The sequence below is a fragment of the Scyliorhinus canicula genome, chromosome 6 (assembly GCF_902713615.1).
Source record: "Scyliorhinus canicula chromosome 6, sScyCan1.1, whole genome shotgun sequence".
NCBI classification, from domain to species: Eukaryota; Metazoa; Chordata; class Chondrichthyes; order Carcharhiniformes; family Scyliorhinidae; genus Scyliorhinus; species Scyliorhinus canicula.
In genome coordinates this window covers 11,028,109-11,055,250 of record NC_052151.1, presented here as the reverse complement: position 1 = coordinate 11,055,250, position 27,142 = coordinate 11,028,109, and the positions used below count along the sequence as shown (strand labels likewise).

The following is a 27,142-nucleotide window of genomic DNA, read 5'->3' as shown; positions in this document are numbered from 1 at the left end:
AAAGAACTCTTGACCGTGACTCTCAGCAAGGAGAGACCTGCTTAGCAGCTGCACAAACGTCTCCAGTCAACGCACGCTACGAGATAGGCGCTCCTAGCTACTATTCCATCCCAGCTTGAAGCCAGCAGATTCAGAGCCGGACAAAGGCCATTGTTCCTCTGACCTGGTGGGCCATTTGAAAGCTAAGTATAGGCCTTTGGTTGTAGTGATAGTTTGGTAAGTAGAGTTTTATGCATGAGTAGTGATTGACTGTGTGTATAATAAATGTGTTTTGATTTGAAACTTACTAACTGGTGTATTGAGTTATTGATCAGCACTTGGCTTTGAACCTCGTGGTGGTATCAGAAAGATACCTGGCGACTCTAGAGCAACGGTTATTAAACAGAGCAATTAAATAAAAGCAACACCTAGCAACACAGTGCCTATACTTCTTTAGGAAACTAAGGAAATTCGGCATGTCCACATTTACTCTTACCAACCTTTGCAGATGCACCACAGAAAGCCTCCTATCTGGTTGCATCACAGCCTGGTGTGGCAACTGCTCGGCCCAGGACCGCAAGAAACTTCAGAGTCGTGAACACAGCTCAGTCCATCACACAAATCTGCCTCCCATCCATTGACTCCATCTACACCTCCTGCTGCCTGGGGAAAGCGGGCAGCATAATCAAGGATCCCTCCCACCCAGCTTACACTCTTCCAACTTCTTCCATCGGGCAGGAGATATAGAAATCTGAGAACATGCACGAACAGACTCAAAAACAGCTTCTTCCCACTGTCACCAGACTCCTAAATGACCCTCTTATGGACTGCCCTCATTAATACTACACCCTGTACGCTTCATCTAGGGGCTGGTTTAGCTCACTGAGCTAAATCGCTGGCTTTTAAAGCAGACCAAGCAGGCCAGCTGCACGGTTCAATTCCCGGACAGGCGCCGGAATGTGGCGACTAGGGGCTTTTCACAGTAACTTCATTGAAGCCTACTCGTGACAATAAGCGATTTTCATTTCATCCGATGCCAATGTTATGTAGTTACATTGTGTACCTTGTGTTGCCCTATTATGTATTTTCTTTTATTTCCTTTTCTTAATGATCTGTTGAGCTGCTCGCAGAAAAATATTTTTCACTGTACCTTGGTACACGTGACAATTAACAAAATCTAATCCAAGATGTAAAAAAAGCTTCAATTTCTGTGTCTTTCTAACCTGCTTGCCTGATGTTATTTTTGTATTATATTCCCTGTTTCCATAGTGGTTCCATTATGACTGCCATCACCAGCTCACTGTTAGTACAATGAAGTACTTTCAATAACCGGTGTTAAAGGAAAATTGTTCTGGATTCTTTCATTCGAGGAACGAGTTTATTTGAATCTACCACATCAAATCTTGTTAATTGAAAACATTTCAATTCAATGTCCTCTTAACCTTTTAATTGCAAAGGAAGTCAATCTAACTATCTGTAGCCTGTCCTTATAATCTTTAAACCTTATCCATCTAATGAACCTGTGCTACATCCCATCTGACAAGAACTGAATGCAGTTACTCCACATGGAATCTGACAAAGCCATGCTGACTATTCTTGATCAAACTGTGCATCTCCAAGTGGAGATAGATTTTCTCCTTCAGAATTTTCTCCATAAGTTTCCCACCACTGACCTGAGACTCACTGATCTGTAGTTCCCTGGTTTATCTCTGCAGCCTTTCTTAAGTAATGGACCACATTAACTGTTATCCAGTCCTCTGGCACCTCTCCCAGTAAAGAATTAAAAATTTGGGTCAGAGCCCCTGCAATCTCCTCCCTCACCTCCAACAGCAGCCTGGGACACAATTCATCCCGACCTGGGGATTTCTCCACTTTTAAGCCTGTGAATACCTCCAATACCTTGTCCCTCCCTGTGACAACTTGCTCAATAACCTCACAGTCTCTCCCCGAGTTCCAGATCTGCCTCCTCATTCTCTTGGGTGAAGACAGATGTGAAATATTAATTTAACACCCTACAAACTCCACCCACAGATTCCCTAATGGGTGCTACTTTTTTCCTTGTTATCCTCTTCACATTGATATACAGAGAATATCTTGGGATTTTCCCTACTTTTAAAGGCTAGAGATTTCTCATCTCCCCTCTTTGCTTTCTTAAGCTCCATCCTGCACTTTCGGAACTCCACTAATACCTCTGTTGATTTGCTCCCCGTGTACTTACTAAAAGCCTCTCTCTTCTTATTCATTGTATTCTGAATATCTCTGGTCATCCATGGTTCTCTGGGCATGTTACTCCATCCTATTACCCTAGAGGAACATGTTGGGCCTGTACCCTCCTCATTTCCTCTTTGAACACCCCCCCACTGCTGTTCTGTAGATCTCACCACCAGTAACTTGTTCCAATCTACCTTGGCCAGATCCTGCCTTATTTTACTAAAGTCTGCTCTCCACAATCCAAGGCCTTTTTCTGCATTTTGTCTATTTCCTTGTCCATAACAAACTTAAATTGCACCATGTCGTGATCGCTGTCACTGAATTGCTCCCCCACCATCACGGCAACCACCAGTTCGGCTTCATTCCCCAAAATTAGGTACAGCACTACATCACCCGTTGGACCCGAGGCCCCTTATTTACTCCCTTTTTTACAAAAGATTAAGCTATATAAGTTAAAGTAATTAATTAATGATTTTTTTTACCATACTTTGGTTTAGAGAACCCCCTACTTATGATTTAGTAAGTAATTAAATAGGTTTAATTAGTTTAACAATGTTTTAGTTTCAAGTTGAGTGCAGATTTTCTCCAGCTAATCAAGTCACAGCTTTCTGATGACGGGCGGGATTATCTGAGCCTGAGCCGAGTCGGAGAATCGGCAGGGGGCGCGCAAGTCCCGCCACACTGCTCCGACGCCGGCCGCTGATTTACCGGTCGCAGAAGAATCAGCGTATATCGCGCCAGCATGGTTGCCGCGGCACCGGTCGGGGGCCATTGACAGTGTCGCCCGCAGCGATTCTGCGCGCTCAACGGGCCGAGTGCCTGCCGAGTCCTGCCAAGTCCCACCGCCGTCATTCACGAATGGTCCTACCCGGCGGGACCTCGCCGTTCTGGCTACGGGGCTGTCCTGGTGGGGGGGCAGTGGGAGGCGACTCCGGGGGGGGGTGGCCTCCACGGTGGCCAGGCCAGTGATCGGGGGCAATCGATCATGGCACACTAATTCCGCGGGGGGGGGCCTATGTTCCTCCGCACCGGGCTCCTGTAGTCCTGTAGGTATCCGCCATGTTGCCCTTGGGCTGGCACGGAGACGGCTGTGGCGCGCATCCGTGCCAAGCATGCACGGACCCTTGTCGGCCATGACGTGCATGCGCAAACCCGCGCCAGCCATGTAGGGGCGGCTTTCGGCGCTGGAGCAGCGCACAGCACTCCGCCGCCATTCTAGCTTTCGAGGAAGGGGAGAATGACTGGGCCTGAAGGCCCATTGATGCCAGTGTTGCTCGCGCTGGTTTTGACGCGGCGCCAACACTTGGCTGAGATTTGAGAGAATCGCGGCCGACGTCTCCTTGTTTGAATTTTTTTTACCTCCGGCCAGTTCCTCTGTATAGTCACCAGTGTCTAGAACTCTTCTCTCAGCCTCTGCTACCTGAAGAATTACCGGTCAGTTCTCTCCCTTGTAGCGTCAGCTGGCAGTTTCACATTCTCCCAGTTCCACCTAACTCCCTGTTAGCTGTACTATCCTCCTATTTCTAGCCTCAGTGGCATGTGGCACAGAGAGTAATCCCGAGATTACAATTCTAGAAGTCTTGTTTTTCAACTTTCTACCTAACTCCCTGAACTCCTGCTGTAGGACCTCGTCACTCTCCCTATCTATGTTGTTACAACCAATATGTACCACGACTTTGGGCTGTTTAACCTCCCCCTTCAAAACGTCCTGTGCCCGTTCAGAGACATCCTGGACACTGGCACCAGGGAAGCAACATACCATTCTGGAGTTTCTTTCACATCTGCAGAAGCATCTATCTGTGCCCCTGATTATAGAGTCCCCTATAACTATCACTCTAGTGCTCTTTCTCCCTCCCTGCTTAACAACAGAGCCAGCCGTGGCGCCACTGCTGTGGATGCTGCTAATTAATGGTTAATAAAACATTATAAATATTAAATCTGGAGAAATGAATGGTAAATTTTCAATCTTTAAAAAAAGTTATTTTTATTCAAATTTTTTGTCAAAAACATAATTTTTGCATAACCGTGCGCAACCATTAACATAACAAAATGAAATAAAAGTTAACCATATATACAAAGAAAAGAACAATACAATGTAACGATTCCGCCCCCCTCCCCTCGGGATGCTGCTGCTGCTGACCTTTACTGCTCTCCTAGAAATTCGAGGAAAGGCTGCCACCTCCGAGAGGACCCTCTCAAGGCAAACGTTATTTTCTCGAGGCTGAGAAACCCAGCCATGTCACTAACCCAGGTCTCTACACTCGGGGGCTTCAAGTCCCTCCACATTAAAAGAATCCGTCTCCGGGCTACCAGGCAGGCAAAGGCCAATACGTCGGCCTCTTTCGCTTCCTAAACTCCCGGATCGTCTGACGCACCAAAGATCGTTATCTCTGGACTCGGCACCACCCACGTGTCCAAGATCTTGGACATTGCCTTAGCAAAACCCCACCAGAATCCAGAAGAGCCGGGCATGCCCAGAACAAATGGACATGGTCTGCAGGGCTTCCCGCACACCTCGCACATTTATCCTCAACCCCAAAGAACTTGCTCATTCTGGTTGCTGTCATGTATGCCCGGTGGACCACCTTAAACTGGATTAAGCGAAGCCTCGCACATGATGAGGAGGAGTTGACCCTGTTTAGGGCATCCGCCCACAGGCCCGCATCGAGCTCCCCGCCTAGCTCCTCCCCCAATTTACCCTTAAGTTCCTCCACTGGGGCTTCCTCCATCTCCTGAAGTTCCTGATAGATGTCCGACACCTTCCCCTCCCTATCCTGTATCCTGCGTGGGGATAGCAGCAGTGTGGTAGTGACCACTGTTGTATATATATCACACATGAGGTGTATTATAGTAAGGCTCCTGTACTACAGGTACGGGGGTAGATCCCTGCCTGTTGGCTCCGCCCAGTAGGCGGAGTATAAACCTGTGGGCTCTCCAACCTGCAGCCATTTTGACAGCAGCTGTGGGAGGCTACATATCTCTGCGTAATAAAGCCTTGATTACATCCTACTCTCGTCTCGTCGTAATTGACAGTGCATCAAGCGGAAATGACACCACCTGTTTTTTCAGAAAGGCGCGTACCTGAAGGTATCTGAAAGCATTTCCAGGGGGCAGACTGAATTTCTCCTCCAGCGCTTTCAGGCTGGGAAAGGTCCTGTCAATGAACAGGTCCACCATCCTTTTAATGCCTGCCCTATGCCAGCTTTGAAACCCTCCGTCTATCTTGCCCGGGACAAATCTGTGATTGTTGCGTATCGGGGTCCAGACTGAGGTTTCCTCCACCCCTCTGTGCCTTCTCCACTGACGCCAGATCTTCAATGACGCCACCACCACTGGACTGGCAGCGGGCCGGCGAGAACGGCAGAGGTGCCGTTACAAGTGCCCCTAGGCTGGTACTTTTGCATGAGACCGCCTCTAACCGCTCCCACGTCGACCCCTCCCCCAGTACCCATCCTCCCCTACTGCGCTCTAGATACAGTCTCTCGCGGGGTCTTGCTTGCCCATACAAAACCCAAGATGATCTTGTTCACCCGCTCAAAGAAGAACTTAGGGATGAGAATGGGAAGGCACTGGAAGACGAACAGGAATCTGGGGAGAACTGTCATCTTAACGGTCTGCACCCTCCCCACTAGTGATAGCGGGAGCATGTCCCACCTTTTGAAGTCCCCCTCCATCTGCTCTACCAGCCGGGATAGATTAAGCTTGTGGAGGGCATCCCACTTTTGAGCCACCTGTATCCCAAGGTACTGGAAGCTTTTCTCGACCATCTTCAGCGGAAGCTCTCCCAGGCTCTTTTCCTGCCCCTTAGCTTGGATCACAAACATCTCGCTTTTCTTCTTGTTCAGCTTGTACCCCGAGAAATTGCCAAAGTCTCTCAGAATCTGCATGACCTCCCCCATCCCCTCTAGTGGGTCCGAGATATACAGGAGCAGGTCATCCGTGTAAAGCGAGACCCGGTGCTCCTCGCCGCCCAAACCAGCCCCCGCCAGTTCCTTGAAGTCCGCAGCGCTATAGCCAGCGGCTCTATTGCAAGGGCGAATAGTAACGGGGAGAGGGGACACCCCTGCCTCGTCCTCCGGTGGAGCCTAAAGTATTCCGACCTCACCCTGTTCATGCACACACTTGCCACGGGGGCCTGGTAGAGTAGCTGGACCCAACCTATGAACGCCTCAACGAACCTGAACCTTCTTAGCGCCTCCCACAAGTACTCCCATTCCACCCAGTCAAAGGCTTTCTCTGCGTACATCGCCGTCATTACTTCTGCCTCCCCTCCCTCTGAGGGCATCATGATGATGTTTAGGAGCCTCCGTACATTAGAGTTCAATTGCCTCCCATGACGAAGCCTGTCTGACCCTCCCCATCACCCCAGGGATACAGTCCTCAATTCTAGCAGCCAAGATCTTGGCCAGCAGTTTGGAGTCTACGTTCAGGAGCGATATCGGTCCAAAAAATCCACACTGTAGTGGGTCTTTCTCTCGTATGAGGATGAGTGAGATCGAAGGCTGTGACATAGTTGGGGGGAGGGTCCCCCTCTCTTTGGCCTCATTAAGGGTCCTTAGTAGGAGTGGGCACAGCAGTTCCGAATATTTCTTGTAAAATTCTACAGGGTAGCCATCCAGCCCCGGGGCCTTGCCCAACTGCATGTTCCCAAGCCCCTTTACCATCTCCTCCAGCTCTATCGGGGCCCCCAGTCCCTCCACCAGATCCTCTTCCACCTTTGGAAACCTCAGTTGGTCCATGAATTGCTTCATCCCCTCCTCTCCCGGCGGGGGCTCTGACTCATACAATTTACTGTAAAACGCCCTAAAAACTTTGACACCCCCCTATGGACGTGTTGCCCTCCTTATCCCGTATTTCCCCAATTTTCTTGGCCGCCTGCCTCTTGCAGAGTTGGTGCGCCAGCATTCTACTTGCTTTCTCCCCGTACTCGTAGACAGCCCCTTCGGCCTTCCTCAGCTGAGCTACCGCCTTCCCCGTGGTCAGCAAGTCAAATTCCGCCTGCAGCCTCCGGCGCTCTTTCAGTAGCCCCGTCACGGGGGTGTCCGTGTAACTCATGTCTACTCTGAGTATCTCCTCAACTAGCCTTTCTCTCTCCACTCTTTCTTTCTTCTCTCCATGGGATCTGATAGAGATTAACTCTCCTCTGATAACTGCCTTCAGGGCCTCCCACACCGTGGACGCCGCTACCTCCCCTGTATCATTAATTTCCAGGTAGTTTTTAATGTTCCTCCTTATCCGCCCACAAACTTCATCGTCTGCCAGCAGCCCCACATCTAGCCTCCATAGTGGGGGCTGACCTCTCTCCGCCCCAAGACGCAAATCTACCCAGTGTGGAGTATGCTCGGAGACTGCAATTGCCGAGTATTCAGTCCCCTCCACCCTAGGGATTACCCCCCTGCTCATCACAAAGAAATCCACACGGGTATAAACCTTGTGGACATGGGAAAAGAAAGAGAACTCCTTCGCCCTCGGTCGGGCGAATCTCCACGGGTCTACGCCCCTCACCTGTTCCATGAACCCCTCAGTTCTTTAGCCGCCGCTGGTCGCTTCCCCAACCTGGGGTTTGACTGGTCCAATACGGTGACTATGACAGTGTTGGAATCACCCCCCATAATCAGACTGTGTGAGTCTAAGTCCAGAATTTTACCCAGTGTGCGTCTCATAAATTCTCCGTCATCCCAGTTCGGGACGTAAACGTTCACTAGCACCACCTGAGTCCCCTGCAGCTTCCCGCTAACCATTATGTATCTGCCCCCCTTGTCAGCCACAATATTCCTTGCCTCAAAAGCCACCTGTTTGCTGACCAGGATTGCCTCTCCTCTGGTCTTTGAATCCAGCCCCGAACGGAACACCTGGCCCACCCGCCCTTTTCTCAATCTTGTTTGGTCCATGATGCGACCATCAATTCACGCGAAACAGAGAGTAGATGTAAACTGTGGATTTAATCGACTAGAACTAGACTAGAGCCTGCCTGCGACTGATCTGCTAGAGAGAGCTGCCTACAGAGCTGCTGCTCTTTATACTTCCCCTCAAGGGGCGGAGCCGACAAGGGCAGCAACCTGATATATCCTATGTAATATCGTACAAGGGTCCATAGGTGGAGCCCACATGGGTAACTGTGATACAGTAACATACATGGTGAATGTTAATACAATACGTTCACCACATTCAACCCCTCTTAAAAAATTGAAGTCCTGCGGGGGTGAAGGGTTCACAGGTTCAGCCTGTCCGGCGCCCTAATCGTGCGCTGTGATCGCCAAAGCTCTGGTATCGCACCTGGGCCGGGTGTCGATCTCTTCCTTGTGGGCCTGGGTGGTGAAGCCGCCGGTGCGGGCACAGACGTGGACTCCGGGAGCGTGTCTTCTGGAGCTCCGTTCCTGTGGGTCGGTGAAGGGGGGAGTGAGGACAGGAGGGGGTGAGGATGCCATGTAGGGGCGGGGGCGCTGTTCGGCATTGGTTGAGGGGGGTAGGTTGGGGTGGCGGTGGTAGTGGAACCTGCGGGCGCTAGGTCCCGGAGGGAAACCGTATCCTGTCGGCCATCTATGTATGCATACTGGGGTTGGTGTGAAGGAGCTGAACCCTCTCGACCAGGTGGTCGGGCCTATGGCTCCTGACCTGTTTGCGGAGTAGGACCGGCTCCGGTGTCTTTGGCCAGGAGGGAAGCGAGACCCCGGAGGTGGATTTCCTGGGGAAAACAAACAGGCGGTCATGATGGGTGTCGTTCGTGGCCGTGAAAAGGAGGGACCTAATGGAGTGAAGTGCGTCGGAGAGGACCTCCTGCCAGTGGGAAACTAGGAGATTCTGAGACCGTAGGGCCAGGAGGACAGTCTTCCAGACCGTCGCGTTCTCCCTCTCCACCTGCCCGTTTCCCCGGGGGTTGTAACTGGTAGTCCTGCTCGAGGCGATGCCCTTACCGAGCAGGTACTGACGCAGTTCGTCGCTCATAAACGACGAGCCCCGGTCACTGTGGACGTAAGTGGGGAAACCGAACAGGGTGAAGATGTTGTGCAGGGCCTTATAGAAACATTTAAAATTATGAAGGGAATAGATAGGATAGATGCTGGCAGGTTGTTTCCATTGGCGGGTGAAAGCAGAACTAGGGGGAATAGCCTCAAAATAAGGGGAAGTAGATTGAGGACTGAGTTTAGTAGAAACGTCTTCACCCAAAGGGTTGTGAATCTATGGAATTCCTTGCCCAGTGAAGCAGTTGAGGCTCCTTCATTAAATGTTTTTAAGGTAAAGATAGATAGTTTTTTGAAGAATAAAGGGATTAAGGGTTATGGTGTTTGGGTTGGAAAGTGGAGCTGAGTCCACATAAGATCAGCCATGATCTCATTGAATGGCAGAGCAGGCTCGAGGGGCCAGATTGCCTACTCCTGCTCCTAGTTCTTATGTTCTTAAGATCTTATCGTTCTTGATCTTGCCCTGCTGTGTATTATCAAACATGAAGGCTACCGATCATTGGTTGGTGACGAAGGTGAACCTCCTACCAGTGAGGTGGTGCCTCCAGTGCCGCACAGCTTCCACGATGGCTTGGGCTTCTTTTTCGACCGAGGAGTGTTGAATTTTGGAGGCGTTGAGGGTACGGAAAAAAATGCTACTGGCCTGCCCGCCTGGTTAAAGGTGGTGGTGAGGGCGACTTCTGATGCGTCGCTCTCCACCTGGAAGGGGATGGACTTGTCCTCCGCGCGCATCGCGGCCTTGGCAATATCTGCCTTGATGCGGCTGAGGGCCTGGCGGGCCTCAGCCGCCAGGTAGCCTTGATTAGTGGGCGGGCTTTGTCCGCATAGTTGGGGACCCACTGGGCGTATTAGGAAAAGAACCCGAGGTACCTTTTCAGGGCCGTGGGGCAGTGGGGAAGGGGGAGTTGCAGGAGGAGGCGCATATGGTCGGTCGGGTCCTAGAACTCCGTTTTCCACAACGTAGTCGAGGATGTCTTGGCTGGTTGTGCGGAAAACGCATTTCTCCTTGTTATAAGTGATGATGTGGAGATGCCGGCGTTGGACTGGGGTGAGCACAGTAAGAAGTCTTACAACACCAGGTTAAAGTCCAACAGGTTTGTTTCAAACACGTTATAAGTGAGGTTGAGGGTTTGGGCGGTTTGGAGAAATCTCTGGAGGTTGGCGTCGTGGTCCTGCTGGTCGTGGCCGCAGATGGTGACGTTGCAGCCCGTACTGGTCCACCATTTGGTCCATCGTTCTTTGGAAGACGTTTGTGACGCTAAAGGGGACCCGGAGGAAGTGGAAGAGGTGGCCGTCTGCCTCAAAGGCCGTGTAGTGGTGGTCCTCCGGGTGGTTTGGGAGCTGGTGGTATGCAGACTTCAGATCCACCGTGGAGAACACACGGTAGTGTGCAATCTGGTTAACCATGTCTGCGATCCGGGAAGGGGATACGCACAAGGTGCGTGTACCGGTTTATGGTCTGGTTGTAATCTACAACTATCCGGTTCTTTTCCCCGGTCCTGACGACCACCACCTGAGCTCTCCAGGGGCTATTGCTGACCTCGATGATCCCCTCCCGCAAGAGTCGCTGGACCTCGGACCTGATAAAAGTCCTGTCCCGGATGCTGTATTGCCTGATTCTGGTGGCGACTGGCTCACAGTCGGCGGTGAGATGTGCGAAGAGCGGGGGGGGGTCGACCTTCAGGGTCGTGAAGCTACATACGGTGAGTGGGGGTAGGGGCCTGCTGAACTTCAGGGTTAGGCTCCTGAGGTTGCACTGGAAGTCCAGTTCCAACAGGAGAGGAGCGTAACGTCGGGGAGTACATATAGCTTAGAATCGGCGTACTCGGCGCCCTGTATTGCAAGGATTGTGGTATTGCACTCCCGGATCTGCACCGAGTGCGACCCAGAAGTGAGGGAGATGGTTTGATGTGCAGGGAAGATTGGGAGCGAGCAGCGCCTTACCATGTCTGGGTGAATGAAGCTCTCCGTGCTCCCGGAGTCGAACAGGCAAGGCGTTTCGTGTCCATTGACGCTGCAGATGGTGGCCAAGATGGTTGCCCCTGTCGGTCGCACGTGTTGGGCGGCGAGGAAGATGGCATCCAAGATGGCGGCCCCCATGAGTCACACGTGGCAGGCCACGTGGGTGACGATGGCCAAGATGTCGGCCCCCATGAGTCGCACTTGTGTGTGCTTGAAGATGGCTGCCCCCACGGACCACACGATGCCGATGACACGTCCTGGGGTGGGGGGGGGGGGGGGGGGGGGGCGGAGCCAACAGGCACACTGCAGGGTCTGCAGCCTGTGAGCCTGAGAGTCGGGCCTGTGATTTTGAGGATTTGGACCTGGCCAGGCAAACTTTAGTGGAATGTCCCGTTTTACCGCAGTCGTCGCAATTCGAGTTCCGAGCCGGGCAGCGCTGACTGAGGTGCTGATGCTGGCCGCAGAAATAGCAGGGTAGCCCCCTGTGTTGGGTGGGCAGCCGTGCGGCACAGGCCTGGGGTACTCTCTGGTCGGGGTCCACGAGGGGGTCGCGTGATCAGACGGGAACGCGTTGAGGCTTTGGAACTCTACTTCGAGGGACGAGGCTAGCTTTACCATCTCTTCTAGGTCGAGGGCACATTTTTCGAATAGGCACTGTCTCACGTAGTTGGAACTGACTCCAGCCACGTAGGCGCCTCGGACGGCGAGGTCCCTATGTTGTGTGGCCAAAACGGCATGGTCGTTGCAACTTTGAGGTCGCGTAGGTACTCCTCCAGCGATTCCCCGGGGCGCTGGGGGCGAGTAGTGAGGAGATGCTGCGCGTAGACCTTGTTCACTGGCCTTACGTATAGGTGCTTCAGCATCGCGAGGGCGTCTGCGTAAGTGGAGGCTTCCTCGAGTTGTGCAGAGATTCGATGGCTCACCCGTGCGTGGAGGAAGCTCAGCTTCTGATCGTCGGAGACGGAAGGCGAGGAAGAGGCGGTGAGGTAGGCCTCGATATAGCGGAGCCAGTGTGAAAAAATCCCTTTTGCCTCTGCGGCTTGTGGGTCGAGTTCCAGTCGGTCAGGTTTGAGGGCCGATAAAATGCTAGGATCCCAAAGAAGGTCCTACAAAAAACAAAATCCGGGGGGGGGCTAGCCCTCCCGAATCTACAATTCTACCACTGGGCGGCAACAGCCGAGCGAGTAAGGGGATGGATCCAGGAGCCAGAAGCCGAGTGGGTGCGTGCGGAGGAGGCCTCCTGCATGGGAACCTCCCTCCGGGCCCTCGCCACGGCAGCACTCCCATCCCCACCCAAAAAACACTCCAGCAGCCCAGTGGTGACAGCCACCCTCCAATCCTGGAACCAACTGCGGCAGCAATTTGGCCTGTACAAAATGTCGGACAAGGCTCCCATCTGCAACAACCATAGGTTCAAACCAGCACTGACTGACGCTACCTTCAAAAGGTGGAGGCAGGACGGGGGGACACTGACAGTCAGGGACCTATACACGGACGACAGGATCGCAACACTGGACGAACTGACAGAGAAATTTCAGCTAGCTGGGGGGAACGAGCTACGGTACCTGCAGCTCATAAAACTTCCTATGAAAGGAGACAAGGACGTACCCACAACTGCCACGACAGACACTACTGGAAGACCTACTGGACGCAAGTATCCTAGTGACATGTATGACCGACTGGTAGATAGGGACGACACCGTACTGGACGCAACAAGAAGGAAATGGGAGGACGACCTGGGGATGGAGATAGGGTGGGGACTCTGGAGCGAAGCACTGCATAGGGTCAACTCCACCTCCACGTGCGCAAGGCTCAGCCTGACGCAACTAAAAGTGGTACATAGAGCCCACTTAACGAGAAACTGTATGAGTAGGTTATTTCCGGAGGTGGAGGACAGATGTGAACGGTGCCAAAGAGGCCCGGCCAACCACGCCCACATGTTCTGGTCTTGCCCCAGACTTGTGGAGTACTGGACAGCCTTCTTCGAGGCTATGTCCAAAGTGGTGGGGGTGAGGGTGGAGCCATGCCCGATAGTGGCGGTCTTCGGGGTTTCAGACCAGCCAGATCTAATCCTGGGGAGGAGGGCGGACGCCCTTGCCTTTGCCTCCCTGATCGCCCGCCGTGGAATCCTGTTTGGCTGGCGGTCAGCAGCACCGCCCAGAGCTGCAGACTGGCTGTCCGACCTCTCGGAATCTCTCCAATTGGAGAAAATCAAATTCGCCATCCGAGGGTCAGACGACGGCTTCCACAGAGCGTGGGAGCCATTCATGCAATTGTTCCGGGACCTGTTTGTGGCCAACGTACAAGAGGAAGAATAGTCGGGTGGCCAAGAATCAGGGGAAAATGGACGGGAATCGGGGGAGGGTAGCCGGGGGGGGGGGGGGGGGGGGGGGGGTTACGGGCTCGTTATGGGGGTTTGATGGCAAGCTAAGGCCCAAAACCAAACTATAAATAAATGCCTATAAACATGTGCCTCGGCCATATTGGGGAATGTAAAATATGTATGCTGGCTAAAGGGGGCGGCCACAATTGTTGTTATGAAGATGCTTACCTGTAAATATTCATGTTAAATTTTTGTGTTTTCTTTTTTTCTCTCTAATAATTTGTCATATATAAAATATGAAAACTCAATAAAAAACCTTTATAAAAAAAAAGGTTTGAGGGCCGATTCCATTGTGGTGTTGTAGTCGATTAAATTGATGCGACCATCAATTCACGTGAAACAGACAGTAGATGTAAACTGTGGTTTTAATCGACTAGAACAGAGCCTGTCTGCGACTGATCTGCCAGAGAGAGCCGCCGACAGAGCAGCTGCTCTTTATACCTCCCCTCAAGGGGCGGAGCCCACAAGGGCACCAGCATGATACATCCTATGTAATATCGTACAATGGTCCATAGGTGGAGCCCTCATGGGCAACAGCGTGATACAGAGTAATATATGGTGAATGGTTAATACAATACGTTCACCACAGTCCGCAAGTTTTATGTGCGTCTCCTGTAGCATGGCTACGTCTGCTTTTAACCCCTTTAGGTGCGTGATGCACGATCAATGACTCCAGAAGCGAGATTGGATGAGAATTGAAGGCTTTACTGGGCAGACCAACAGGCAGGCTTCACCAATGATCTTACTGTCTCAGGTACCACCCACACCAATGATCTAACAGCATCAACCTAGGTACCGTAATACCTCTAACACCGACTACCACAGTGCGAGAACATGCGAGCCCTCTTGACCGGCCCATTTAGGCCCCGCACATTCCACGTGATCAGCCTGGATGGGGGGCTAATGCCCCCCCCTCCCCCGCCGATTAGCCATCTCCCTTTTTCGGCCAGCCACGAGCCCGCGTCCCTCGCTTACTTGAGCCCTCCCATTGGGGGCGCCCACCCCCGACTCTCCCTCTGTTCCCCCATGTTGGTTCCTTTTCTGTCAGCAAAGCAGCATCCCATCTCCCCCCCCCCCCCCCCCCAGCCCTTACCAGCCCAGGTGATCCCAAACCCCCAAGTCAAGCACCCGCTTGACACTGGCTCTCCCCCCATTACGCTTCCGTCAGTCAGTTGACCCATGATGTGACCATCAATTCACAAGACACGTGATTGGAAGTGAACAGTGGTTTTAATAATCTTACAACAGAGCCTGCCTGCGACGAGATGAACTGGCAGCAGGCTCACGACTGCAGAGCTTTATATTTCTGGTTAGTGGGAGGAGCCATGGGTGGAGCCATGGGCGGAGCCAAGGGTGGAGCCCAGTACAAACTCCTCATCTCCCCCTATGGGCAGAGCCACGCAACGGCTCGTATACAGAGCCCACAAGGACACAATACATATAATACAACACAGTGTGAATTACTAGGTTTATAATTCACCACATTCACCCCCTGTAAAAAAATCAAGTCCGGCGGTGGTGATGGGTCTACAAATTGAGCCGGTCCGGCGGCCGAGTCGTCCTTTGGGATCGGCGAAGCACCGGGGTTGCAGCCTCTTCGGGTGGCTGGGTGGGGGCGGTCGGTGAGGGTACGATAGTGGACTCCGGGGGTGATTCGGTCCGAGCTTCGTACCCGACTGGTTCGACGGGCGACGGGGAGCGCAGGAAACCCATAGGCGCGGGGGCGCGGAGCATGAGCCGTGAATCTGTAGGTGCGGGGGTGCAGGGTGCAGAGGGTTGGGTGGGGTGTAGTGTGAGGGGTACCTCGGCGGCCGTGGTGGTGGAGTTGGATCCTGCAGGTGCCGGGTCCCGGAGGGAAACAGTGTCCTGACGGCCGTCAGGGTATTTGATGAAAGCATTTTGGGGGTTGGAGTGGAGTAGGAACACTCTTTCTACGAGTGGGTCAGTTTTGTGTGCCCGGACGTGCTTCCGGAGGAGAACCGGGCCTGGTGTCTTCAACCAGCGAGCGAAACCCCCGTGATAGTGCCCCTAGAAAAAAGAAATAGCCGTTCGTGAGGGGTCTGGTTGGTGGCTGTGCACAGGAGGGACCTAATAGCATGGAGCGCGTTGGGGAGGACCTCCTGCCAATGGGAGGTCGGGAGATTCCTGGACCGGAGGGTCAGTAGGACGGTCTTCCAGACCGTCGCGTTCTCCCTCTCTACCTGCCCGTTCCCCCTGGGGTTATAGCTGGTAGTCCTGCTCGAGGCAATGCCCTTGTCGAGCAGGTACTGACGCAGCTCGTTGTTCATAAAGGATGAACCCCTGTCGCTGTGCACATAGCTGGGGAAACCAAACAGGGTGAAGATACTGTGCAGGGCTCTGATGACTGTGTGGGAAGTCATATCGGGGCATGGGATAGCAAAGGGGAAGTGGGAGAACTCGTCGATGACGTTCAGGAAGTACACATTCCTATTGGTCGAGGGGAGTGGCCCTTTGAAATCGATGCTCAGGCGTTCAAAGGGCCGTGATGCCTTTACCAGGTGGGCCTTGTCTGGTATATAGAAGTGCGGTTTGCACTCCGCGCAGATTGGGCAATCCCTGGTGATGGCTTGGAGAAAGGCAGATTTCGGGCTTTGATGTAGTGGGCGAGCCGGGTGACCCCCGGGTGGCAAAGGACATTGTGGATAGCTTTCAGGCGGTCGTCTTGCGCGCTGGCGCACGTGCCGCGGGACAGGGCATCTGGGGGCTCGTTGAGTTGTCAAACATGAAGGCAACCGATCTTTGGTCGGTGATGAGGGTGAACCTCCTACCTGCGAGGTAGTGCCTCCAGTGTCGGATAGCTTCCACGATGGCTTGTGCTTCCTTTTCGACTGAGGAGTGTTGAAGTTCCGAATCGGAGAGGGTTCGGGAGAAAAAGGCGACTGGTCTCCCTGCCTGATTTAGAGTGGCTGTGAGAGCAACCTCTGAGGCATCGCTCTCTACCTGGAAGGGGACGGACTCATCCACCGCCCGCATGGCCGCTTTGGCGATGTTCTCCTTGATGCAGGTGAAGGCTTGGCGAGCCTCAGCTGACAGAGGAAAGAGTGTGGCCTTAAATAGTGGGTGGGCTTTGTCCGCATACTGAGGGACCCACTGGGCACAATACGAGAAGAATCCCAGGCACCTTTTGAGGGCCCTGGGACAATGAGGGATAGGGAGTTGTAAGAGTATGAGGGAGAAGGAGTTGCATACGGTCCGGGTCGGGGCCCAGGACTCCGTTTTCCACGACATAACCGAGGATGGCTAGCCTAGTCGTGCAGAAAACGCATTTCTCCGTGTTATACGTGAGGTTAAGTTTCTGGGCAGTTTGGAGAAATTGATGGATGTTAGCGTCATGGTCCTGCTGATCATGGCCGCAGATGGTGACGTTATCCAAGTACGGAAACGTGGCCCGCAGCCCGTACTGGTCTACCATTCGGTCCATTGCTCGTTGGAACACCGAGACCCCATTCGTAACGCCAAAGGGAACCCGGAGGAAATGGAAGAGGCGGCCATCTGCCTCGAACGCCGTGTAGTGGCGGTCCTCCGGGCGGATTGGGAGCTGGTGGTATGCAGACTTCAGATCCACCGTGGAGAAAATGCGATACTGGGCGATCTGATTCACCATGTCTGCAATCCTGGGGAGGGGGTACGCATCGAGGAGCGTGAACCGATTAATGGTTTGGCTATAGTCCACTACCATTCGGAATTTTTTCCCGGTCTTGACGACCACCACCTGAGCTCTCCAGGGGCTGTTACTGGCCTCTATGACCCCCTCACGTAGGAGCCTATGGACTTCGGTTCTGATAAACACCCTGTCCTGCAGGCTGTATCGCCTGCTGCGAGTGGCTACGGGTTTGCAGTCTGGAGTGAGGTTAGCAAAGAGTGGAGGGGGGGGTCGATTTTTAGCGTCGCTAGACTGCAGATAGTGAGTGGAGGTAGGGGCCCGCCGAAGCTGAGTGTGAGGCTTTTGAGGTTGCACTGGAAGTCGAGTCCCAGTAAGAGTGGGGTGCAGAGTTCGGGAGTACGTATAGCTGGACTTTCGAATAGCTGGCGCCCTGAATCGTTAGGGACGCGACGGTGCGCCCTTGGATGTGAACAGAGTGTGAACCCGAAGCGAGGGAGATAGTTTGCCGTGCAGGGAAAATAGGGAGTGAATAGCGTCTTACCAGATCTGGGTGTACGAAGCTCTCGGTGCTCCCGGAGTCGAAGAGGCACGGTGTCCTCTACCCGTTGATTTTAACGGTCATCATTGAGTTGCGGAGGTGTTTCGGACGCGACTGGTCCAACGTGACCGCGCTTAGTTGCGGGTAGTCGGCGGCTCGATCAGCTGTGCTGGAGTGGCCCCTTGATGACTGACCGCTGAGGTCGTAGTCTTCGAGGTGAGTTTCAGAGGTTGAAGAGGATGGATCCCAAGATGGCCGCCCCCGTGGATCGCACGTGGCGGGCGGCGAGGAAGATGGCGTCCAAGATGGCGGTCCCCATGAGTCGCACGTGGCCGGCCGTGTGGAGGAGGGTTGCCAAGATGGCGGCCCCCATGAGTCGCAAGTGTCAGGTGGGGCGGAGTCGGCAAACAGGCTGCAGCATTTTGGGGCCTGCGGGCCTGCGAGTTTGGGAAGCGAGTGCTCTGGGCTGCGGGAGAGTTTGGAGAGGGGGTTTTCTTCGCCTAGCATACCCGGGCATAGTGTCCTTTGCGACCGCAGCTGCTGCAGGTCGCGTTGCGGGCCGGGCAGTACTGCCGTGGGTGCTGGGGCTGTCCGCAATAATGGCACACTGGAGCTGCGTAGTGGGTGGGTGGCCGCGTGGCGCAGGCCTGGGGCAGTCGCTGGTCGGGGGCCCATGATGGGGTCGCTTGGTCCGCAGGGAACGAGGCTGCGGAACGAGACCTCCATAGTTGTAGCTAACTCTACAGTGTCCTCCAAGTTCTGGGGCCCTTTTTCAAGCAACCGCGGGCGCACATAGTTGGACCTGAGCCCTGCCATGTATACATCTCGGACAGCGAGCTCCATATGTTGGGCGGCTGATACAGCTTGATAATTGCAGTCCCGAGCTAAAGCTTTTAAATCGCACAGGAATTCTTCCAGGGACTCCGCGGGGCGCTGGCGGCGGGTCGTAAAAATGTGGCGCGCGTAGACCTCGTTGATGGGACTCACGTACATTCGATCGAGCATGGCCAGGGCCTCCGTATACGAGGAAGTACTGTTAAGTTGAGTAGAGATATGGTGGCTCACCCTTGCGTGCAGAAGGCTGAGTTTCTGCTCCCCCGTAGTTTCTAAAGTGCTTGATTCAGCCAGGTAGGCCTTGAAACATCTGAGCCAGTGTAGAAAACTTTATTCGCCTTTGCAGCCTGCGGGTCGAGTTCTAGTCGGTCAGGTTTGAGGGCTGATTCCATAGTAGTTTTCGTCAAGTTTCCTAAGATTATTAAATTGATGTGACCATCAATTCACAAGACATGTGATTGGAAGTGAACAGTGGTTTTAATAATCTTACAACAGAGCCTGCCTGCGACAAGATGAACTGGCAGCAGGCTCACGACTGCAGAGCTTTATACTCCCGGTTAGTGGGAGGAGCCATGGGCGGAGCCATGGGCGGAGCCAAGGGTGGAGCCCAGTACAAACTCCTCATCTCCCCCTATGGGCAGAGCCGCGCAACAGCTTGTATACAGAGCCCACAAGGACACAATACATATAATACAACACAGTGTGAATTACTAGGTTTATAATTCACCACAACCCATACTGACTCTGGCCGCTCCCGCCTCTGTCTCCGATTATTCAGATGCCTCGTTTTTTTTTCTGGCCCCTTCTTCCCTGTGGAAAGCCCAGCTTATCTGCTTCAACGGCCCCCAAAGAACATTTCCCGCCCCCCCTTTCCCCACAAAACAAACATCAAGCCCCGGGCACAAACCCGACCCCACAGCTGCCAGGAGAGCAGCCCTACGTATAGGGCCCCCCTCCTCCCTCTGCGGCCGAGCTCTACAAAAGCCGAAAACATGGCCAAAGAAACAGGGAACAAACAAAAATAAGAGGGAACAACATAATGTCGCTCCCTCTGGCTACTCGGCAATTACCATCCCCACCAGAGTAACGTCACAGTGTGGCTGTCCTTTAGGTTGAGTCCAACTTTTCTTGCTTGATAAAGTTCCACGCCTCGTCTGGTGTATCAAAGTAGTAGTGGCGATCTTGATATGTGACCCACAGCCTTGCCGGACAGAAGCCCAAACTTCACCCCTTTGCTGTGGAAGGCCGCCTTAACCTGGTTGAATCCAGCGCGCCTCTTGGCCAGTTCTGCTCCCAGGCCCTGGTAGATGCGGATTACGCTGTTCACCCACCTGCTGCTCCGCTCCTTTTTAGCCCATCGCAGGACTCGTTCCTTATCCAAGAAGTGGTGGAACCGTGCCATCATGGCCCTCGGCGGTTCATTCATTTTGGGCTTCCTTGCAAGGACTCTGTGCGCCCCATCCAGTTCCAGAGGCCGAGGGAATGTTCCTGACCCCAACAGGGTCCCCAGTAACATGGTCACGGAATGTGCTCGAGTCCGACCCCTCCGCACCCTCAGGTAGGCCCAGAATGCGCAGGTTTTGCCTCCTGGACCTGTTTTCAAAGTCTTCCAGCCTCTCCTGCCACCTCTTATGTAGAGCGTCGTGCGCCTCCACCCTTACGGCCAGGCCCAGTATCTCGTCCTCATTGTCCGAGACCTTTTTCTCGATCTCCTTGATCGCCTTCTCCTGCATTTTCTGGGTCTCAACCATTTTCTCCATTGACGCCTTCATTGGAGCTGGTTTAGCTCACTGGGCTAAATCACTGGCTTTTAAAGCAGACCAAGCAGGCCAGCAGCACGGTTCAATTCCCGTACCAGCCTCCCCGGACAGGCACCAGAATGTGGCGACTAGGGGCTTTTCACAGTAACTTCATTGAAGCCTACTCGTGACAATAAGCGATTTTCATTTCATTTTTAGAATTTCATCTCCGTTTTCAGGTCAGCAAAGCAACTTCTAAGGAACTCCTGCTGATCCCGCGACCACTGGGCCCACGCTGCCTGATCTGAGCCGGCCGCCATTTTCTGTTCCCTCGCCCGTTCTTGCCGCTTCTCGTTGCTCGTTTGTTTGGCCGTCCTGCTCCTTGTCCCCTCCATCATCTGCAGTGGGGAGCCTTTTAGCGACGTTTGCCTACCGATTTGTGCCGAAAAGGGGCCGTCAAAGCTCCTTGAAAGGGTCCTTTGGTCCGTTAGCGGTGGGAGCTGCCGAAAAGGCGACCTACCCGCGCATGGCCGCCACCGGAAGTTGCCAAACTTTTCAATCTTCAAGTGATCCCTAAAAAAACACGAAGCCAGTAATTTTTAGCTAATCTTTCTGAAGTATTCCAGTGCAGCTGGTTACGTAATATTGCAGAGATATGTAAATGTAAAATGGTGTCCATTAGCTTAGGAAGAGCTTTGTTAAAAGTGCTTCACTGTTGAAATGCCACCTGGGGGTTTCTTGGAAATAGATAAGTCCCAATGGGCGGAACGTTCTGATTTTGTTTCGAAGTATTGTCTCCGGCACAAAAAGTGGATGGAACCAGCCCTCCAGCTGCCTCACCGAGTTTTCCAGCCTCATTTTCAAACACTAATAAATGAAAAGTTAGCAGGTGGGACCACTATGACATACTGATGAGGCGGTGTCTGATGAACCTGCTCCGCCCATCCCCAACCTGAGCTCCTGGCAGATCGGGACACCCTGATCAAAACCACCCCAGCCATCAGATACACAGGATCCCCTTCAACAGACAGGATACCCCCCCTCTCGAAACGAATCCCCCCCCCCCCATGGACACAGAAGAACCCCCCCCCGCCGAGAGAACACCTTCTGCCGCGGAACTCCCCCCACAGACATGGACCCCACCACCCAATGGACATGGAATTACATCCCCCCTACTCCCCTCTACTGAACACTCCCCGCCCAAGAGAACTCCTACTGCCACGGACCCCCCCCCCTCCCCCCCCCCCCCACAGACATAGGACTCCCATCCCATGGACATGGAGCCATCGTCCCAGGGAATACCCAACATGGGCATGGAATGCCCGCTGGGAACCAACTCCCCCACAGAGGTATAAGTGTGTAACGATTGGCTGATGTTTCACAGGAATCATGCAGACATGCAGTCTGAAATTCTTTGCTGCTCTTTCATGCTACCCCTAGTATTTATTTTCACCAGGCCCAATGAGGTCAGTAATTATTTATGTTTGTGGGCTCTAAAGAAGCACAAATAATAATCTGCTATAAATGGTAAGATTTTAAATAGAATAAAGCCTCGTTCTGACCTCCCATTCTAACCACGTTGCTTTTCCTCTATGCTCCTGATCTCCATATATTCTCTATAATGAAACAAAGGTTTTTGTCCCCATTAATACCAGGGAACAAAGAGCAAGTGATCTTTATTGTGTCCTCAAGTAGTAATCAAGAGTTAACAAGAATGTTACTTACGTAATGTCAGCATTTGGGTGTAGGCCAAACACTTGAGGGGTGTCAACGGCAGGAAGTGTCTGAATGTACTCCAGATAGTTTTCCACAGTGGCACATATTGGAATAATGTAATCAATGTAAAAGTTGAACTTGGGATCAAATGTCTTCTCACTGAACCACACCTAGTTAGTAAGTACACAAAGCAGTTACATAACGTGTATTTTACCACAAAACACAAGTTATTCCTTTAAAGCAAATTTCTAGCTATATTACTGAAGGTAACCCAATCCAGGTTAAAATAAGCTTGTGATTGATTTGAGAAATTAATCACACTTTTACTTAGTAACTCGAATCAGAAGAACCAAAAGCTGCAAGAAAATCCCTCATACACAAAAAACAACCGTTTGGCAGATTTTGAAAGGAGAAAGCAAAGCCAATTCTCCTCCAATCTACAACTTCTCTACTGTCTGCTTTTAAAGAAGGGACCAATCATTTGCAAGAATGCTGTATTTACAAAACTTAGTAAGATAACATTTTATTAAATGGTCTGAGCTGCATATTCCTTACTTCTGGTTGGAGGCATGAGGCAGAAATATTGGGTGGGATTCTCCGCTTGCCGACTGCGATTTTGTAATCGGCAATCGGGAAGGGAATCTTTTTTTACGACCCCTGCTCCGACCCCTGCAAAATGGCATCATCGAGGAGTACGCTGCACGCTGTTGGGACGGCCTCAGGACGTTACCGGAAGGCCCTCCCTCAATGCTCCACCCTCGATGGGTCGAGTTCTCAACCGCGCGGGCCATGTGTGGTCTCAGTAGTCGGAAACCTTGCGTGGCGACTGCAGACTGTGTCAGGGGGCGGCTTCGGCGAGGGCTGGGGGGAATGGTGGGAGGTGGCCCAGGGGTGGTGGGGGGGGGTATCCAGGGGGGCTGTATTTGGTGTGCGGACAGCGCCATCTTGTAAGTCACGACCACTGCAGGCTGTCGCCGTGCGCATGCGCGACCACAGACCCGGCAATTCTCTGGCCGCTTATATGGGGAACGCCGTGTATTTTATGTGGCGTGGCTGCTCGCCCCTCACCGGTCGAAGGATCGGTGCTGGGGCCTCGCCGATTTTTCTCATGTAAAACGCCACTGATCAAAGTGTCAGCTCAGTGTGTAGTCCGCCGACTGCACTGCTGGCTCTTAGTGCCAACTTTCTGAACACTCTGAAAAGACTATGAATGAACCCATTCCGCCAGCAACCTAGGCTCCTCAGAGGTCGGGTATAAAAAAAAGTAAAGGAATGACCCCACTGTGACGAATGTAGGAATTTCTGATATATTGGGTGGGATTCTCCAATTCTGGGGCTAAGTTAGCGTTTTGCGACAGTGTCATCTGGCCCCTAGGAGCAGCGATTCTGCGCTGCACAGGGGGCCAGCACAGCACTGGAGCGCTTCACGCAGCTCCAGCTGCCGATATGGGTGCCAGAACGGCTGGCGCGGGTCCGCGCATGCGCGTGGGTTGCCCTGGGCAATATGGCGGAGCCCTACAGGTGCCCGGCGTGGAGGAACATAGCCCCCCTCCCCCCCCGCAATTAGCCCGCCCACCGATCAGTTGGCCCCGATCACGGGCCTGGCCAACGTGGAGGCCCCCCTCCCTGGAGTTGGATCCCTTGTCCCCCCCACCAGGATGGCCCCCGCAGCCAGAACACCGAGGTCCCGCTGGGTAGGACCACATGCGAACGACGCTGGCGGGACTTTCTCGAATTTGGCGGGCATTCCGCCCGTCGAGCGCGGAGAATCGCCGGAGAGGCCGTGTCGAGCGGCCCCCGACCGGCGCCGCGCAGAATGCGGCAGAGCCATTGATGTTTTAAAACCCATGAATTGAAGAGATAGGTTACAAAAGGGTTAGCAGTTAAGTAAATTTAGGAAAGAAAATCAAAAAATATGCTATGGCCTGGTGACAAGGGTCCAGGGACATAAAGTGACCCAGGGAAAGACAGAAAGGCAGTTCAGTCACTGTGTGTCTACCAGAGAATGAAGGCAGACATTTTATGCACTAGTGAGGAATCCTTTAAGATTGAGAAATTGCAAACTCCCTGGTAATATGAGGCAGCAGTGATGACCACTGTACCAGCACTTGGTGCCGAGTTTAAACCATTTCTGAGGTTTGTATTGAAATCTTTCCAACTATTTTTTCTAGTGTAATATAGTTCATTTTTCTTATTCAGTAAATATTTTATTCATTGTGTCAAAGGAGCACTGGGAGACTCTTTCAAATATGTTCAGTAACTGACATCCACAGCTTCTAAAAACAAAGTTTGGCTGTATCACTCTAGGATCTGACTTATCCAGTGGTAGCATCAGCTGGGAATATAACAGATTACCTTGCAAAAGCAATTGAGGAGGCGTTTGTCATAGTCATCTGTAACACGTCCTCCGTACTGAACTTCTCCAAGCATATAACGTACAGTATTCCACGACACACCCTGAACAAAACCAAATACAAGAGAGCGACTTCTCAATCTAGTACATAAATTCTTACCAATAACCAAGTACCTTGATTTGGATAAGAGAAGATGATTAACTTCTTGAGTAGTTGGGGTAATTCTATGAGTAAGTTAGGATGGCATAGATTGTATATCCAAACATTAGTAATTAAAAATAGTGATGAATATTCTTTCATTTTAATACATACACTGAGATAGACAGTTTAATGCCAAAAGAGGAATAACTGCTCAATAAATTTTGGGAGATTTAAAGTTTCCCCTGCAGCTTTGTTGGAGGATCAGTGAAGACCGTCCATGCAAATTCCAGTCTTTATCTTTGCAGTTGCTATTAACCCTTCGTGGGATCTTTCCCTACATTCTCTCATGTTTCTCTCAGACCAGATATTGCCAGACTTCCATGTTTCAAATGACACATCTTTCCATATTTTCAATTAGAACCCTCACCCCCACCAGTTTGGACATTGCCTCAAAGAAGGCTGTCCAGCACCCCGCAAGTCTGGGGCAAGACCAGAACATGTGGGTGTGGTTGGCCGGGCCTACTTGGCACTGTTCACATCTATCCTACACCTCCGGGAAGAACCTACTCATACAGGGTCTTGTTAAGTGGGCTCTATGTACCACTTTTAGCTGCGTCAGGCTGAGCCTTGCGCACGTGGAGGTGGAGTTGACCCTATGCAGTGCTTCGCTCCAGAGTCCCCACCCTATCTCCATCCCCAGGTCCTCCTCCCATTTCTTTCTTGTTGCATCCAGTACTGTGTCGGCCCTTTCTACCAGTCGGTCAAACATATCGCTACAGTTTCCTTTATGTAGTATGCTTGCGTCCAGTAACTCTTCCAATAATGTCTGTCGTGGCGGTTGTGGGTACGTCCTTGTCTCTACTTTTGTAGGAGGTTTTGGAGTTGCAGGTACCTTAGCTTGTTCCCCCTGGCTAGCTGAAAATTTTCTGCTACTTCGTTCAGTGTTGCGATCTTGCCGTCCGTGTATTGGTCCCTAACTGTCAGTGTCCCTCCGTCTGTCCCCACTTTTTAAAGGTGGCGTCAGTCAGCACTGGTGTGAACCACTGGTTGTTGCAGATGGGAGCTTTGCCCAACATTTTGGTCAGGCCAAATTGCTGCCGTAGTTGGTTCCAGGACTGGAGGGTGGCTATCACCACCGTGCTGCTGGAGTGTTTTTTGGGTGGGGATGGGAGTGCCGCCATGGCGAGTGCCCGGAGGGAGGTCCCCATGCAGGAGGCCCCTTGCTCGCACCCCACTCGACTTCTGGCTCCTGGATCCATCCCCTTATTCGCTCGGCCATCGCCGCCCAGTGGTAGAATTGTAGGTTTGGGAGGGCTAGCCCCCAGCTTGATTTTGTTTTTTGTCGGACCTTGTTTGGGATCCTAGCATTCTTCTCTCCCCCCCCCCCCCCCCCCCCCCCCAATACGAACGCCATGATTAGTTTGTCTCGTGCTTTGAAAAAGGCCTTGGGGATGTAGATCTAAGCAGGAATGGATCGAAGTAGGAAGAGGTACCTGGGCAATACGTTAATTTTGATCATCTGGAGTCTCCCCGCGAGGGAGAGTGGGAGTGGGAGAGCAGGTCCTTTTATACTTCCTCTGTCAGACTGGTGAGGTTCCATTTGTAGATCCCTTTCCAGTCATGGGCTATTTGGATCCCCAGGTAGCGGAATTTGTGTCGGGTTTGTTTAAACGGCAGTCTTGTTAGTGCTGTCTCCCCTACTTGTGGGTGTACCGGGAAGATCTCACTTTTGCTCATATTGAGTTTGTAGCCCGAGAAGACGCCAAACTCTTTCAGGAGTGCGATGATTCCGTCCATGCTGCGTTGTGGGTCCGAAATGTAGAGGAGCAGATCATCCGCATAGAGTGAGACTCTGTGCTCTCTGCTGCCCCTTCAGATCCCCCTCCAGCTTTTTGCTGCTCTGAGAGCAATTGCTAGTGGCTCGATCGCTAGGGTGAACAGTAGAGGGGACAGTGGGCATCCTTGTCTGGTGCCCCTGTGCAGCAGGAGTTGGTGTTGTTGGACCGTACGCTCGCCATGGGAGCGTTGAACAGGAGTTTTTCCCAGGAGGTGAACCCTGTTCCAAGCCCGAACCGCTCCAGTACCTCTATGAGGTATTTCCATTCAATCCTATTGAAGGCCTTTTCTGTGTCTAGGGAGACGATCACCTCTGGTACTCTCTCCCCGGAGGGGGTCATTATCACGTTCAGCAGGCGCCTGATGTTCGAGGTAAGTTGTATACCTTTGACAAAACCCGTATAGTCCTCTGCGACCACCTCTGGCACGCAGTCTTCTAGCCTTTTGGCTAGGATTTTGGCCAGTATTTTAGCATCTGCGTTCAGCAGTGAGATGGGTCTGTATGACCCACATTCCGTTGGGTCTTTATCTTTCTTAGGTAGCAGCGAGATTGAGGCCTGTGATAGCGTGGGTGGCAGTGTGCCCCTAGCTAGCAAGTCTGTAAACATCTCCCGCTGGTGTGGGGCCAGCGCTGTCGCAAATTTTTTGTAGAAGTCCGCCGGGAATCCGTCCGGTCCCGGCGCCTTCCCCGTCTGCATGGAGCTAATGCTGTCCATGATCTCTCCCAGTGCTAGTGGGGCTTCCAGGCCCCGTTTTCTGCCCTCCCTCACGACCGGTATGTCCAGTCCATCAAGGAACTGTTTCATCCCGGACTCCCCCATTGGGGGCTCTATAGTGTACAGCCCTTGGTAGAAGGCCTTGA

General features: G+C 52.5%; 1 protein-coding gene across 6 annotated transcripts in view; it reads right to left on the bottom strand.

Moving 5' to 3' along the window:
* The window catches only part of LOC119966976 (dynein heavy chain 8, axonemal-like), a 1,648,910-nt gene that overhangs the window by 49,259 nt on the left and 1,572,509 nt on the right, over positions 1-27,142 (bottom strand). For all 6 annotated transcript variants that reach the window (XM_038798944.1, XM_038798946.1, XM_038798947.1 and 3 more), the window contains 2 exons: positions 24,305-24,406; positions 21,959-22,119 (listed from right to left, as the gene is read on the bottom strand). In XM_038798944.1, the coding sequence (XP_038654872.1) occupies positions 21,959-22,119; positions 24,305-24,406 (263 nt within the window). The remainder of the gene's footprint in view (positions 1-21,958; positions 22,120-24,304; positions 24,407-27,142) is intronic.